At 41.0% G+C, this 15,153-nt stretch overlaps 1 protein-coding gene across 1 annotated transcript in view; it reads left to right on the forward strand.

Moving 5' to 3' along the window:
- The window catches only part of Ctnna1 (catenin alpha 1), a 130,293-nt gene that overhangs the window by 10,756 nt on the left and 104,384 nt on the right, over positions 1-15,153 (forward strand). Inside the window, exon 2 of the mRNA XM_036204225.1 lies at positions 13,886-13,992. Within this exon, the coding sequence (XP_036060118.1) occupies positions 13,888-13,992 (105 nt within the window). The 5' untranslated portion in view covers positions 13,886-13,887. The remainder of the gene's footprint in view (positions 1-13,885; positions 13,993-15,153) is intronic.

Genomic DNA, 15,153 nt, shown 5'->3' on the forward strand with positions numbered 1-15,153 from the left:
CCTCCAGATTGGAGTTACAGATGGTTGTAAGTTGTTATGTGGGTGCTGGGAATTAAACCCAATCCTATCTGTAAGAGTAACAAGTACTTTATACCACTGAGCCACACAGCATTCCAAATTTAAAAAAAAAAAAAGACTGAAAAGACATTATGAAATACTTAATTTAGTGTTGAAGTTTTTAATAATTAATCCAATTTAATCTTTTTTAAAATGATTTTTATTTTATGTGCATTGGTGTTTTGTCTGTATGTATGTCTGTGTATGTGTGTCAGATCTTGGAGTTACAGATAGTTGTGAGCTGCCATGTGGATGCTGGGAATTGAATCCGGGTCCTCTGGAAGAGCAGCTGGTACTCATAATGGCTATAATTTATAATTTATCTCATTTCTGAATTGCTAATTTAGACTAATTCTTTTCTGGATTACCTAATTTTCATTTTCTTTCACTATATAAAGCTGTGGGTTTTCCTTGTCTCCCCCCCACCCCCTCAGGTCGTGTTGTTAAATACAAAGTAAGTGGAATGTCCATTGTCATGAAAATGTTTTAATTACTACAGCTTGTTAACACTACTTTATTAGTGTTTGATACCAGAATTGAAGATTTGAGTTGGAAACCTGAGTAAGATGAGGTGATATAGTTCTGGACTGGTTTATTAGCTAGGTTAAGCTGCAGACTGTTCTTGAAGCTGGAAGTGCTGTCATAACTCAGGAAACACACTCAGTGTGGCCCGTTTCTAGAGACATGAAGGAGAGGAAACACACTCAGAGTGGCCTGTTTCTAGAGACATGAAGGAGAGGAAACACTCAGTGTGGCCTGTTTCTAGAGACATGAAGGAGAGGAAACACACTCAGAGTGGCCTGTTTCTAGAGACATGAAGGAGAGGAAACACACTCAGTGTGGCCTGTTTCTAGAGACATGAAGGAGAGGAGCCTTTGCTAATAGTACATTTGCCCTATGCAGTTGGCTCCAGTACATGCTTTCTTTCCAAGTAAACACACCATTACCGTTTACTCATACTGTGTTGAACATTTCATTATATTATACATTTCATTATTAATTTGGGCTCTTAATCACAGATTATAAAATATGGTGAAGTGAGTAAGCCAGAGACTGAAAGGGAGAGCCAAGAGGCAGTGTTTTTGGGATTTTCTCTTTCTGGAGATCTCTAAATTGACAAAGGTTTCTTATAACCAAGTGTTAACTTTTCTTACTTTCAATGACCTGGGGGGGGGGGCGTCATTTGGTTCTCAGAAAAGCTTTAGACTGACTTTGAAGTGTATCTTTAAAAACCTGTTGTTTTACAGAGATGTGGTCAAATGAAATGTGAGTTTGATCCCTTGGGAAGGGGTGGAATCCAAGGAAATGGAAGATGGTAACCCTGAAAAAGATTTAAGCTATTTTAAGACTAGAGGGATAGAGGTGTTTTCTCGGTATTATTACTGAGTCTAAGGAAGTGCTGTGCTGAATGTCAGTAACATTGGGAGGGATTCACTTAAATACAGCACCTTCATTAAAAATCTTCCCATGAGCAAGATGCTAGAGAGATGTTAAGCTTCCCAGCTAATGAGATTAGCCCCGGTAATATCAGTGATAGATCGGAGTTGCAATCTGTGTCTATTTTTGCTAATTTTACTCCTTATTTCTCTCTGCATGTCAGTATTGCAAGATGAAAACTAAAATAGTTTTGAGTCAGTTCAGTTAAACATAAAAGATTACAAGCACGTGTCCCTCCTCCTGGCTAGAATGTTATTGTAGTTGAATCAGAAAAGTGACAGAGGGCCAGAGAGGTGACTCATCTGTAAATGCACCTGCCTCCAGGTAGGAGGACTTGAATTCCTGGAAACCAGAGAGGACATGAGAGAACTTAAAAAGGTGTCCTCTGACCTCCCTCCCCTGTAAGATGAGTTGCCAAACAGTCCTCTGTCCAGAGCCAGATATTGGGGTGAAAAACTGAGCTCAGAGAAATAGGACAAGCCATAGACAACCTCACCTCACTGACACCTCAGTTTCCAACTTCCTGTATACCCACTCCTATATGCCTTTCTGTTCTGCCATCTCATTTCCTCTTTCCACCCAGCTATATCACTTCCTGTCTGTCTGAGCAGACCTCTATGGTTAACTAGTGTTGGAATTTAAGGCATGTGCTGTTCCCAGTGTGGCCTTGAACTCACAGAGATCCAGAAGGATCTCTGCCTCCCAAGTGATAGGATTAAAGGCTTGCTACCATTGCCTGACTTCTATGTTTAATATAATGACTGGCTTTTTCCTCTGATCCTTAGATAAACTTTATTGGGGTGCATAAATAAAATATCACCACATTCCCCTGTAAATAAGTGTTAACTAAGATTCTCCTCAAAGGTAATTTTTTTTTTAAAGTGATGGTTTGCTGGTTGTGTTGGCACATACCTGCAGTCTTCTTATCACTTGAGTGGGAGACTGAGGCAGGAAGATTGCCTGTGTTTGAGGCCACCCAGGGCTTAATGGCAAGATCTTGTCTCAAAACAAACAATGGAGATCCATGTGTGTTCACAGTGGCTCTGTTTTATAGTGCCTTGTGGCAAGTTCTGGGGGGAATCTAGAGAAGTAGGGATAACCCTTTCTTTGAGGAAGAGGATGGGATGTATCTGAGTCTTGAAAGAAGATAAGTAGCTTTCCAGTTGAAAAAATGTGAAGGTGCTCTTGGCAGAGGAAAGGTAAATGTAAAGCTCTGGAGGCTCACCTGTTTTCATGGGTTGGAGACTGGGAAGGCTAACAGGCTAGTGCAGGTGAAGTTGGCCGAGTGAGGTTTTGGGTTTATCCTGTTTGGTCTTCTCAGAGAGGAGGGACCCAATGATGGTGATAACTAGAGCTGCTTGGAGAATAGCTGGGAATGTAGATTCATAGGTAACAACCCTTTCACACACACTCTTTAGAAGCAGTTCTGGCAGTGGAGCCCAGGGCTCACCTAGTGCTAGACAAATGCTCTGTCACTGAGCTCTAACGCTACTGGCTCACTCGCATACTCCAGACCGGAGATAAGACACAGGCTAGAGCCTTCAGAACAGTGTGTATTGTATCAGTAGGAGGATTATGCCGTCAGTGTTGACTGAGGTAGGAACTAGGAGAGAGAAAGAGGGAAGGGAAAAGAACCTAGAGTCTCCTCGTAGGGACCTGGTTGGTGAGGCTTTGGTCCACAGAGATGGGGAGGCCATAGGAGTTGGTAAGGGTGGGGTTGATGAGTATGAAATTTGAAGAAGTCAGCTCTGCAGTTAAGTGCTTGGAGAGATCCTGTAGACTTGTAGAAACTTAACTGTAAGGACATTTTCTACTTTTACTTAAGTAATGGAAGAGGTAGGATTTGCTTGTCCTATATAGTTGGACTCTGTGGTTGTAGATGCCTTTAATCTCAGCACTCGGGAGGCCACAGGTAGGTAGATAGAGCTCTTGAGTTCAGCCAGGGCTACACAGAGAGACCCGGTAGAAGCCTTTAGAACAATGGTTCTCAATCAATCTTCCTAATGCTTTGAACCTTTAATACTGTTCCTCATGTTGTGGTGACCCTCAGCCATAAAATTATTTTCATTGCTACTGCATGACTGTAATTTTGATACTGCTATGAATCACAATGTAAATAATTTTGGAGATAGAGGTTTGCCAAAGGGTTTGGAACTCATAGGTCAGGTGGAGAACCACTGCTTTAGGAGATGGGTCCTAGTGGGAAGTCTGTAAATCACTGGAGGCATGCCTTCCAAGGGTTTGTAGGTCACTGGAGTGTCCCCTTTATTCCACCACGTTTTCTTTGTATTGCCATAAGCCAGCCAGTTACAGACTAAAATAACTAAAACCATGAGCCAAATAATCTTTTAGAAGTTGATTATCTCATGTATTTGCTATAAACCTGACTCTATTATTGACTACCTTCCCCTTTGGTAATGAATTGTTTTTAGCATTTTTCAAAATAATTGTTCTAAACAGTGAGAATAGAATGGTTCTAGAATATTTTAGGTAAGGAGGAACAAAATTCAAACCTCTCTAATGCCTTATAATTTGTTAGGTTTTGTTTTAGTGGTGGCTGCCACCACCCACTCTAGTTTTCAGTTATGCTATGGTTGCTAGGAGGCGCCTGTGTTCTTCACAACCTGAGACAACCGCTTGCTTCTGGAGTGATGTTGGACAGGTCTTTAATTAGGTCTCCTTGATAGCTAGGGGCACTCTCTAATGCTCTCAGAGCTTTTCTTGTGCAGAGTGGAGAACTGTACAACCTACCACTTTCTGTTGTGTTTTAATTATACCTGGAGCATTGTTCTCTCCTCCCTCCCTCCCTCCCTCCCTCCCTTCCTTCCTTCATTTATTTTTGAGACAATGGTCTGTCTAGCTGTCACAAACCTAGAACCCTTAGTAGACCAAACTCACAGATCCGCCTGCCTCTGTCTCTTGGGTGGTCGGTGCAACCATGCCCTACTATTCCAAAATGGCCTGCTATTCCAGAACTTTTGAGGGGAAATTTCCAAACCTAATAGAAGAGTTGAAAAATTGCGTATTTGTTACTTTGCTTATTGTCCTGTCAAAATCCCCGACAAGCAGTGTAATGGAGGAAAGGCTTGTTTTGTCTTATAGTTTGGGAGTGTAATCATCACACTTGCTCTATAGCACAGGTGAAGTTCTGATCTTCCTGCCTCCACCTCCCCAAGTGTGGAGACTTTAGACTGGTGCTAGGTTCAGTTCTAGAATGGTTCTTGACCTCTATGGGTATTGAGATAGAAAGGCCCCCTAAGGACCCCGCCCTGCTTGCATCACCTTGTCCATTGCTTATGCCATCACTGCAGTGGTTTTTGTTTGTTTTTTTGTTTTGTTTTATAGTCCAGGCCTGTTCTTTTGCCCCAGCCTCCTGTGCTAGATTACAGTGAGAGCCACCATACCTAGCCCTGTTTTAGTAGTATTCACTGTTGTCTGGAATAGTAGTCCAGGAGGAGGCACTCAAGTATTTGCTGAGTGCATGCTGCTTAAATGGTTGATTGAGTACTGTTGGATGTAGATTTATTGTTTGCTTAGTGCTTTTTGTGACCAGTATGTTTCCTGGTTAATTTAACTGTTCCCTATCCTCAAGAAAATTATAAAAGGGAAGATATGAGTGATGGGAGTGAATTTTTTTAAATGACTTTTTTTTTTTTTAAGATTAAGCTAAGTATCTTTTTTTAAAATCACAATTCTGTATAAATTGCAAGGAGAGTGACATCTCCTTTGTGTTATATGAGCTATATGAGTATCTGATATAAAATATACACTCTGGGTTGATCACATAACACGATGGATGACTCATTCAATCCAGTTACTCTTCTATAGCAGGTTGGAAACACAATTTTTTTTTAAGATTTGTTTTCTGTGTGTAAGTGTTTTTCCTGTATGTATGTGTGTACATCACCTGTGTCCCTGATGTCTGCAGATGTCAAAAAGCCTCATCCCCTGGAACTCCAGTTTTGGATGATTGTGAGCCACCATGTGGGTGCTGGGCTCCAAATCCAGGTCCTCTGGAAGAACAGTCAGTGCTCCAGCTCCTGAGAAACGATGCAGAGTTTTTATATTACTTTTGCTTATGTGTATATGAGGGTATGTGCTTATGTTAGTATTTTTGCCCACAGAGGCCAGAAGAGGGTCAGAAGTAGGGTCCCTGGAACTTGAATTACATGTGGTCATTGTGAGCTTTGCAACCTGGATGTTGGGATCCGAATTCTTGGTCCTCTTTAAGAGCAATTACACTCTTTCCAGCTGTACGGGAACTTTTTACTCTGGTTAGACCTAACCAAGATGATGATACTGAAAATTTAATTAGGAATATTGGCTATAATTATGAGTAAATAATTTTCTTTTTTTGTTTATGAGGACTATCCATTTAAAACTTAAATATTAACTAGTTTATTAGTGTGAAAGAGGAAAACTGGGGTTTGGAGATTTAGTCAAATAAAATGTGGTTTTCAGAATAAGTTAATGATAAGGATTACCTTGTTTTGTTTTTGGCAGTTACCAAGAGATTTGGGAGCTGAGGTTCCTATGGCTGTGTTAAGTCTACTTAATGCAGATACAACCTGACATGCCTGTGGCTGTACAGAGTAATCCACAGTCCTGGAGCTTGTGCGGTGTGACAGCTAATGTTGCTTTGGGTACTTCTAATTTCTAAATCTCCTGATTTACATTTAGATGAACCATCCTAACATTTCATTAACATACTTTGCTGTTTAAAAAGTTGGCATTGACTAGCATCCTAAGGATAGAAAAGCTTTGGCAGAGACACATTTTAGGAATGATGTGACCATTCTGTTGTAAATGAACTTGTAATGTCTTGTGAGAATGTCTATAGCTCTTTCCACAAAGGCAGTTTGCCAACAGTCCGCTCCCTTGGGTTCTGATGGGACTGTGCTGTATTTCCTTTCTTGCTTTTCCTTTCATACAGGTTGCTAGACAAGCAGTTGAATCTCTTTCTGAATTTGTAGCGATATTTTGCTTTATAGACAAGATCATTATTTTTAAGGTAATGAAGACTGAATAACTGCGTTTTAACTTTTCATTTCATTCCATTAAGTATAACTCCTCCTGGAAAAACTTGAGGTTGCTGTTTTTCATTAAGGCTGGCCAGCTCTAGCAGATTTTATAATAGATCTTGGAAAGGAGTGCTCTGTAAGTTAATTGGAAAACTGGAAGCTGCCAAGAGCTTTAAAAGTTATTTGTTTAGCTGTTCTAAACAATACCATTAATTGTAAATATAACCAGGAGAATATGACTAAGATTAAGGCAAGAATTTTTTTCTTGGTAGGCTTGTGAATATTTTCAAATGGGTTGCATAAATTCAGTTCTGCTCACACCGCTGTGGCCTTTAGAAAGTACTTTGCCAGGACCTTGTGGAATATAAAAATATTTAAGTATTGTTACCTTAAAACATGGAACACATATTAAGCTTGAGAAAACTAAGTTTAATAGAACAATTCAAAGGCTGTTGAGATAACATAAGTCAGCGGTTCTCAACCAGTGGTTCATAACCCCTTTGGATCATAACAACTTCACAGGGGTTACATATCAGATATTTATGTTAAGATTCATAGCAAGGGGCTGGAGAGATGGCTCAGAGGTTAAGAGCACTGGCTGTTCTTCCAGAGGTCCTGAGTTCAATTCCCAGCAACCACATGGTGGCTCACAACCATCTGTAATGAGATCTGGTGCCCTCTTCTGGTGTGCAGGCTGAACACTCACTGTATACATAATAAATAAAGAAATCTTTAAAAAAAAAAAAAAAGATCCATAGCAATAGCCAAATTGCAGTTATGGAGTAGCAACAAAAATAATGTTATGGTTGGGGTCACCACACATGAGGAGCTGTATTTTTTTTTTTTTTTTTTCCGAGACAGGGTTTCTCTGTGTAGCTTTGCGCCTTTCCTGGATCTCGTGCTGTAGATCAGGCTGGCCTCAAACTCACAAAGATCCGCCTGCCTCTGCCTCCCGAGTGCTGGGATTAAAGGCGCCCGGCAGGAACTGTATTAAAGGGTCACAGCATCAGGAAGGATGAGAACCCCTGACCTAGTAAAAAGGGCACCAGAAAGACCCGGTGCTGCAGGCACCACATGCCTTGTTTGCAAGGTGCAACTGACCTTGAAGCCAGCTCCATGCTGGCTACTTTTCGTAGTGGTGGGAGGTGCTAGATGTGTAGGCTAGTGGATGAGAAAAGGCATCAGTGGTCTTAATCAGATATAAATCTTACTGACTTCACTAACAATCTGCCAACTGTTCAAGTGCCCACTTGTACAATAGTGGTGTGGCTATTATGGGGTAACTAGCTACTTTCTGTTAGGTGATATGCAGCCCACTCCACATGAGGGAACCCATGTACCGTAAACTTGGTCAGAAACACGGCTTGGGAAGTCAGAGGCACTGGTGGGGAGCTTACCATAGTTTAGTTAAATTGGTGTAGTGTCAAAGAGCTTTGTAAATTTCTTTGGGGCTGGAGAGATGACTCAGTAATTAAGAATGAGTACTACTCTTGCAGAGGACCCACATTTGGTTCCACCCAAATCGGATAGTTCACATGCAACAACTCCAGCTCCAGGGTATGCAAGCCTCTGGCTTCCAAGGGCACACATACAGAAAGGGATTTGTAGGAAGGAGGGGACTGAGAGGGGTGGTAAGGAAGAATAATGAGAATGTATTTTATACATGTATGAAAATGTCAAAGAATCAATTTAATTAAAAAAAAAAAAAAGACTTAGCTAGACTGTGGTGGCACAGGCCTTTAATCCTAGCACTCTGGAGGCAGAGCCAAGGCAGATCTCTGTGAGTTTGAGGCCAGCCTGGTCAACAGAGCGAGATCCAGGACAGTCACCAAAACTACAAAGAGAAACCCTGCCTTGAAAAAACCAAAAAAGAAAAAAAGACTTTAATTCTAGGGCTCAAAGGATGTAGGATATGGAATTTAACCTCTTTAAAATTAAAAAATACATTTTTTTATTTTGTAGTTTTATGTGTGTAAGTGTTTGCTGTCTGTGCAGCACATACATGGAGTGCCCGGGGAAGTAAGAAAAGAGGATCAGATCCCTAGCCTGTAGCAACAAGCAGTTGTGAACTGCAGTGTGGGTGCTGGGAGCTGAACAAGAGTTCTCTGAACTACTTGGCCATCTTTCCAACTCTTAAATTTCTTTTATTACCTTTATTTACTGTGTGTATATCTCTGCCTGTCTGTCTGTCTGTCTGTGGCACTTGTTAGGGTTAGAGAACGCTAGAGAGTTGGTTCTCTACCATGTGGGTTGTGAGGATGGAATTCATATGCATCAGGCTTCTCAGGAGTCTTCATTGGCTCATCTATCTCACTGACCTGTAGTTCTCCCTCCCTCCCTCCCTCCCCCCCCCCCTCTCTCTGTGTGTGTGTGTGTGTGTGTGTGTGTGTGTGTGTGTGTGTGTAGACAGGGTTTCATAGTCCTGGCCAGTCTTGATTGATGACTCTTTGGCTTTGGCTTCCTAAATTCTGGGATTGCAAGCATATACCACCATGTGGCCCACTTTTTTTTTTTTTTTTAAGATAAATTTTTAAAATTTATGTGTCTGTGTGTATGTCTGTGTGAGTGAATACTACAGTTGTGTCCGTGTCTACAGAGGTCAGAAGATGATGTCTGATTCCTGGAGCCGCCTGATGTGGGTGTTGGGAACTGTACTTGGGTCGTGCTCTGAACTGTTGAGTGATCTTTCTAGCCCTCCTCTTTTCATTTTGTAGATGAGAAAGTTGAAGCTTCAGACAAGAGAAATAGCTTCCCTAAAGTCAGAAAATAAGTTAGTGGAAAGGATAGTGTCAGAAGCTGGCCTTCCTTCTGGGATATGTTCTTTGTAAATTTTAAGATCTATAATTTTGTTTGTACCTTTCTCAGTAGTGGGCCATCAAAGGGCTGACTTGTTTCTGTAGTATAATTTAATATTGTTTGATGTTACTTTTGTCAGGAGTGTGTGTGTACATGTGTATGTATGCATATACATTTATTTATTGTGTATTTGTGTGGTGTGTGCAGCATGGTGTACGTGTGGAAGTCAGAGGATACAACTCTGAAGGACCCAGTGGCTCTCCCCTTTTACCACGTAGGACCTGAGAGTTCAGGCTTGGTGTCAGGCTCGCTGGTTGCTTGGCAGGGTTTTTGATTAAAGATGTTGCTTGCACAAGATATAGAACATAGGCCATGAACTTGAAGGAGAGAAATGGGGGTGGGTGGAGGTGTGGGGTGGGGGGAAATGCATGGGAAGGTTTGGATGGTGTAGCAGGTTTTTCTTTGAACTGCCAGCTCCCAAATAGTGACATGGAGACTTATTAATTATGGAAGCTTGGCTTTAGCTTAGGGTTGTTCCCAATTAGCTTGTAAATTAATCTGTTTATATTAATCTACTTTCTGCCCCGTGGCTTATCATCTCTGTTCAGTATTGTGTTTCCCACTTCTGAGTCTGTCTGGCGAATCGTGCCTCTCTTCTTCCCAGAGTTCCTATCTCTGCATGGAAGTCCCGCCTGTCCTCTCCTGCCTAGCTTTTGGCCAGTCAGCTCTTTATTAAACCAATCAGAAGGCGCCTTTCTGGAGGTACATCTTCACAGCTTACAAAAAAGGTTATCCCTCAACAGGAGGGAGGAAAGGAAAGGAAAAAGGAAAAGGAAAGGAAAAAGGAAAGGAAAGGAAAAAGAAATAATGTGATTATAATCTCAAAAAAGTATTAAAAAGGATGAACGCCAGCCCTCCACATTTTCTCTAAAGCTTGATATTTTTCTCATTTAATTGTGACATAATACATATTTATCTACTGTCTGTAGCCTCTGATAAATTTACAGTTATTCATATTCTGATTTTTTTTTTATTCAAGGTTTAGAAGGTTGTGTTATGGAATATACTTTTCAAGTTTATAAAATTGAACAAAATACAGTGTTACCTTTTCGCTAATCTGTATAATTTGTAGTAGTGGATTTCTTATTTCCAAAATTGATACTGTCAGGTCCAGGAGAAGCCCGGGTCAAGGCTCACTCAGTGTTTATGGCTCCCCCAGCACTTCTCACTCCACCTCCTCCCCTAAACCTTGCTGCCTAGGGCACTGAGCTTCGCTTCCCCCAGCTTTGGATGGCTGTAGAAACCAGCCACTTTTGGCCTCGCTGCTCTTCTGGCTCCTGGCTCCTCTCTTGGTCGGCGGCTTCTTTCTAGGTCAGCTTGCCTTCTTTCCCCCCTCTCTGTGTCTTCTCTCCCTCTGCTTTCTCTTCTCTCATGGCCTGTTTCATCTGCACCCTTCCAGATGCCCTGGGCTGTTCTTTCCCTTATATCTACAATAAAACCCTTCTCCTCGATCATACGTAAAAACATTCATGTCCTCATGTTCATCCAGATACTTGTCTATTTTTATACACCTGTCTATGGCTTAATACTTCAAAGTCAAACAGCCTTGACATTATTTTCCTCATAAATAAAGCTTTATTTCATTAAAAAGTTCTTCATTAGGCCGCCTGCTTCTCTTACGGTTTTTTTGAGTCGTAAACAAGTTCTGTTTCAAGTTCTGTATACCTGCTGTCCTCAGTGTGTGCAGCTGAGCATTTTTCTTCAGCTTCTCTAATTAGGTGAATGTCCATGAAGGAAGGCGATCTTCTTAGACTTTAAGAGTTTGTAGAATTTGGAACTGGAGATTTGGGGGAAGTTGTTGGTAACAGTTAAATTTGGAGGTTTCAAGTAGAAATCTGCATGTCTGGCTTCTCTTAAATTCAGATCATTCCAAATAACTGGGTCTGTGATGATTGCCGGGAGTTGATCCGTTGGGCACAGCTTTTGAGTTGGTCTTTTTTGTAGGTCTGTTCTGTCCATCCCCCCTGCAGAGGCCACTTGGCATTTTCATTCATTGTGTTTATAGTCTGCCTCTTGCTTTGTTTTTGAAAGTAGCAGAGCCTTGGCTTTCTCAGTGGAGCTCACTCTTTAAACACATGGGAAGCCCTGGGGCTCTGAAGTGTCAAAATCAGGAAGACAAAAGATTCAGAAGAGACAGGGTTTCATTCTGTAGCTCAAGCTGGACTCAACTCAGTATCTAGGATGGCCTTAACGATGATCCTCCTTACACAACCATGTGTTGGCATAACAGGTGTAGACCACCATTTCCACCTTGTTAAAATAATTTAACTTGGGGGCTGGAGCACTGGTTTGGTTTCTGGTACCCATGTGGCAGCTTATCTAGTTGCAGGCGATCCGATGCTCTCTTCTGGCTTCATGGGCACTCTGCATGTATGTGGTATGCATACATACATAAAGGCAAAATAAAACATAAAAATAAATCTTAAGCCGGCGGTGGTGGCCCACGCCTATAATCCCAGCACTTGGGAGGCAGAAGCAGGTGGATCTCTGTGAGTTCGAGGCCAGCCTGGTTTACAGAGCTAGTCCAGGACAGACTCCAAAGCTACAGGAAAACCCTGTCTCGAAAAACCAAAAAAAAAAGAAAAAAAATCTTAAATTAATTTCTCTGTAGGTGTGGTGGTGCAGATTGATCACTGTGAGTTCCAGGCCAGCCAAGGCAACATAGTGAGACCCTGTTTCAAATAAAACAAAACCTTAAATGCCGAAACTTTTTTTTTTTTTTAAGTTGGTTTACTTGTATCTGGAAAGCATTTTGTTTCAGAAACATTAGAAGAATGTCTTCGGGAAAGTGAGTTGTTGTCAGAAGTAGAGTAACTGACTCGCTTGTGTCAGGTCTGGGTTCATCTCCAAGCACTACTACCCTCTCCCCAAAAGTGAATTGTGCTGTGTTTGCTCAGTAACTACGGATTGCTTCAAATGCCCACTTAGGACTGTCTTTACTGAATCGCAGGTCTAGCCCTCTAATCCTGAAAGGTTCTCTTGTTTGTACTGAAGCAGTCTCTTTGAAATGTTAGGGAACTAGGATACACAGGGCAAATAATTTCTTCTGAAATGTCTTATCTGTGACATTTGATGACATTTGCTTGAGTTGTTAGCAGCCTTTGACAATCTAGACCATCCCATCTCTTAAGGCTTACTGACTAGTGGACAAATAACCTTTAAAGACCGAAGTATATAGGCTGGCACAATGTAAGCATAGGGAGCAAATTCTCTGGAAACTGCTTTTGTGTTGTTAGATTAGGCAGTACACTCCCTCCCATTCGCATTATGTGATCCAGTGTTTTCTTGGTGCTTAATTAAAGTGAAATGATGAAAATTTGGAAATTTAACAATTATGCTTATTAAAAAGGAAGAATCCATTTTCAAATTATATCTTTGGGTTTCTTGACCTTTTAATTTTGTGGAATATGCCTCACTGTCAGTTAGTCTGATATTTACCTAATATTAGATTGAAGTTATGTAGTTTTGTGGTAAAGTACTACGGAGGCCACAGGTGTCAGATCCAGTGGATTTGGAGTTATAGTTGTGAGCTGCCCAATGTGAGTGTTGGGTGATTGAACTTGGGTCCTCTGGAAGAGCAGTATGTGCTGGCTTCGGACTCGCAGAGATCACCCACCTCTGCCTCTCAAGTGCTGGAAACAACCATAGCCACCACCGCCCGGTTTAATGAACATTTTTAATGTGGCTCTTCTGAATTGAGTTATTTCATAAGTGTAAAGTAATAATACTATAGTTTGAATTCTTGGTGCCTAGATAAAATATCTCTAATAAAAAATGTATTGATGCCGGGCAGCAGTGGTGCACGCCTTTAGTCCCAGCTCTCAGGAGGCAGAGCCAAGGCAGATCTCTGTGAGTTTGAGGCCAGCCTGGTCTACAGAGCGAGATCCAGGAAAGGTACCAAAACTACATAGAGAAACCCTGTCTCGAAAAACAAAAACAAAACAAAACAAAAATCTAAAACAATAATGAAGTGAGGTATGCCTTTGGATACTGCAGTAGATATGGTGGAATAATAGAAAATTTTCTGTATTAGTTTCTGAAGACCTTTCCTTCCTTCCTTTTTTTTTTTTTAAATAAATCATGGTCTCACTATATAGCCTTGGATGGCCTGGAACTCAGGATGTAGAACAGCCTGGCTTCAAACTCATAGAGATTTGACTGCCCCCCCCAAGTGCTGGGATTAAAAGCATGCATCATCAGGCTTGGCAGAAATGTTTTTTAAAATACCCTTCACTTTAGCTTTTCATGCTGCACCTCTGTTGGACTGGAGAAACTGGAACTAGAAGTCTCTTGGTATCAGAGGAGCCAAAATTGAAAGGTTCTCTGTGCTCAGGATTGTTCTATAGTGTTTTTAAACATAAAATTGTTATGTATTAGAGGTCATTTTCAGGTTAGTTACAATTACTTCATCTTGTAAAATTTTCTTTACTGATAGGAAAGTCTTTGTTAGAGGTTCTTATATATTTTATGTTTCTGTTTGACATTTACCTGACTTTGGCTGTTTGTTTTTTTAGAAATGACTGCTGTCCACACTGGCAACATAAACTTCAAATGGGACCCCAAAAGTCTAGAGATCAGGACTCTGGCTGTCGAAAGACTGTTGGAGCCTCTTGTTACACAGGTAAGAATCTGGAAACACAAATGCATAGTTGTTCTAACATTCTTTTGCAATGGGCCTACCTAACAGACTCATGACCAAGGTTGTTAGCTCAGAGTCTTTATTGAATTGGTTGAGTTTAGTTAGTTGGATAGTACTTAGATGATTTGGCTCCATTACTATCGACACATACTTATTTATTAAAAATTATTTTTTATTTTGTATGCATTGATTTTTTTTTTGTTTTTTGAGACAGGATTTTTCTGTAGCTTTGTAGCCTGTCCTGGAACTCGCTTTGGAGACCAGGCTGGCCTTGAACTCACAGAGATCCGCCTGCCTCTGCCTCCCAAGTGCTGGGATTACAGGCGTGCGCCACCACCGCCCGTCGCATTGATGTTTTGCCTGCATGTGTCTGTGTGAGAGTGTCAGATCTCAGAGTTACAGACAGTTGTTAGCTGACACGTGGGTGCTGGGAAATGAACCCGGTTCCTCTGGAAGGACAGCATGTACTCCTAATTGCTGAGCCATCTTTCCAGCCCCATATACATTTATTTAATTCTTTTTGTTACTGTTTTTGAGATAAGGTTTTATATCACCAAGACTGTTCTTAAAGCTCCTTAGGTAGCTGAGGCTGAACTTGAACTCTCCTGATTCCTATTTTCACCTTGTAAATATTGCTTGGGTTAGAGCCATGTGCCACCATGCCTAGCTTTAGTTAATTCTTTAGACTACAGCTGCTACCATTTTGTAAAGTCTTATTGCTGATAGTAAAGGGTATTAGTTTGTAGTGCAAATTTCCAAATATTTGTGCTTTGCCGATAACTTCACCCTCCATTAGAGAGGAAATCAAGGAAGATGGAACTTGGTTGTCATGGTTCCTCATTCAGCTTAGTCACCTTTCGTGGTATAGGGTTGGTTGGCAGGTAACTGAGTTTGAGGGTGTGGGTTTGGTATTTTCTGTTATAATACATGTATCATAATGTGATAGCATTTAGTAACAGCAGCTAGCTATATATTTTTACTCTTGGCATAGCTGGTATATGTGTATATTTATGATTAGAGGAGAGAGAAAATGAGAGTGGCATTTACTGTCTTAAAAAATTGCCTTCCAGTCATAAACTATTATTTTATGTGTCTATATGTAGCTGTGTGGGGGTTAGGTGGAATATTTGCTTTCTTGGACCC

The sequence above is a fragment of the Onychomys torridus genome, chromosome 13, assembly GCF_903995425.1.
Source record: "Onychomys torridus chromosome 13, mOncTor1.1, whole genome shotgun sequence".
NCBI classification, from domain to species: Eukaryota; Metazoa; Chordata; class Mammalia; order Rodentia; family Cricetidae; genus Onychomys; species Onychomys torridus.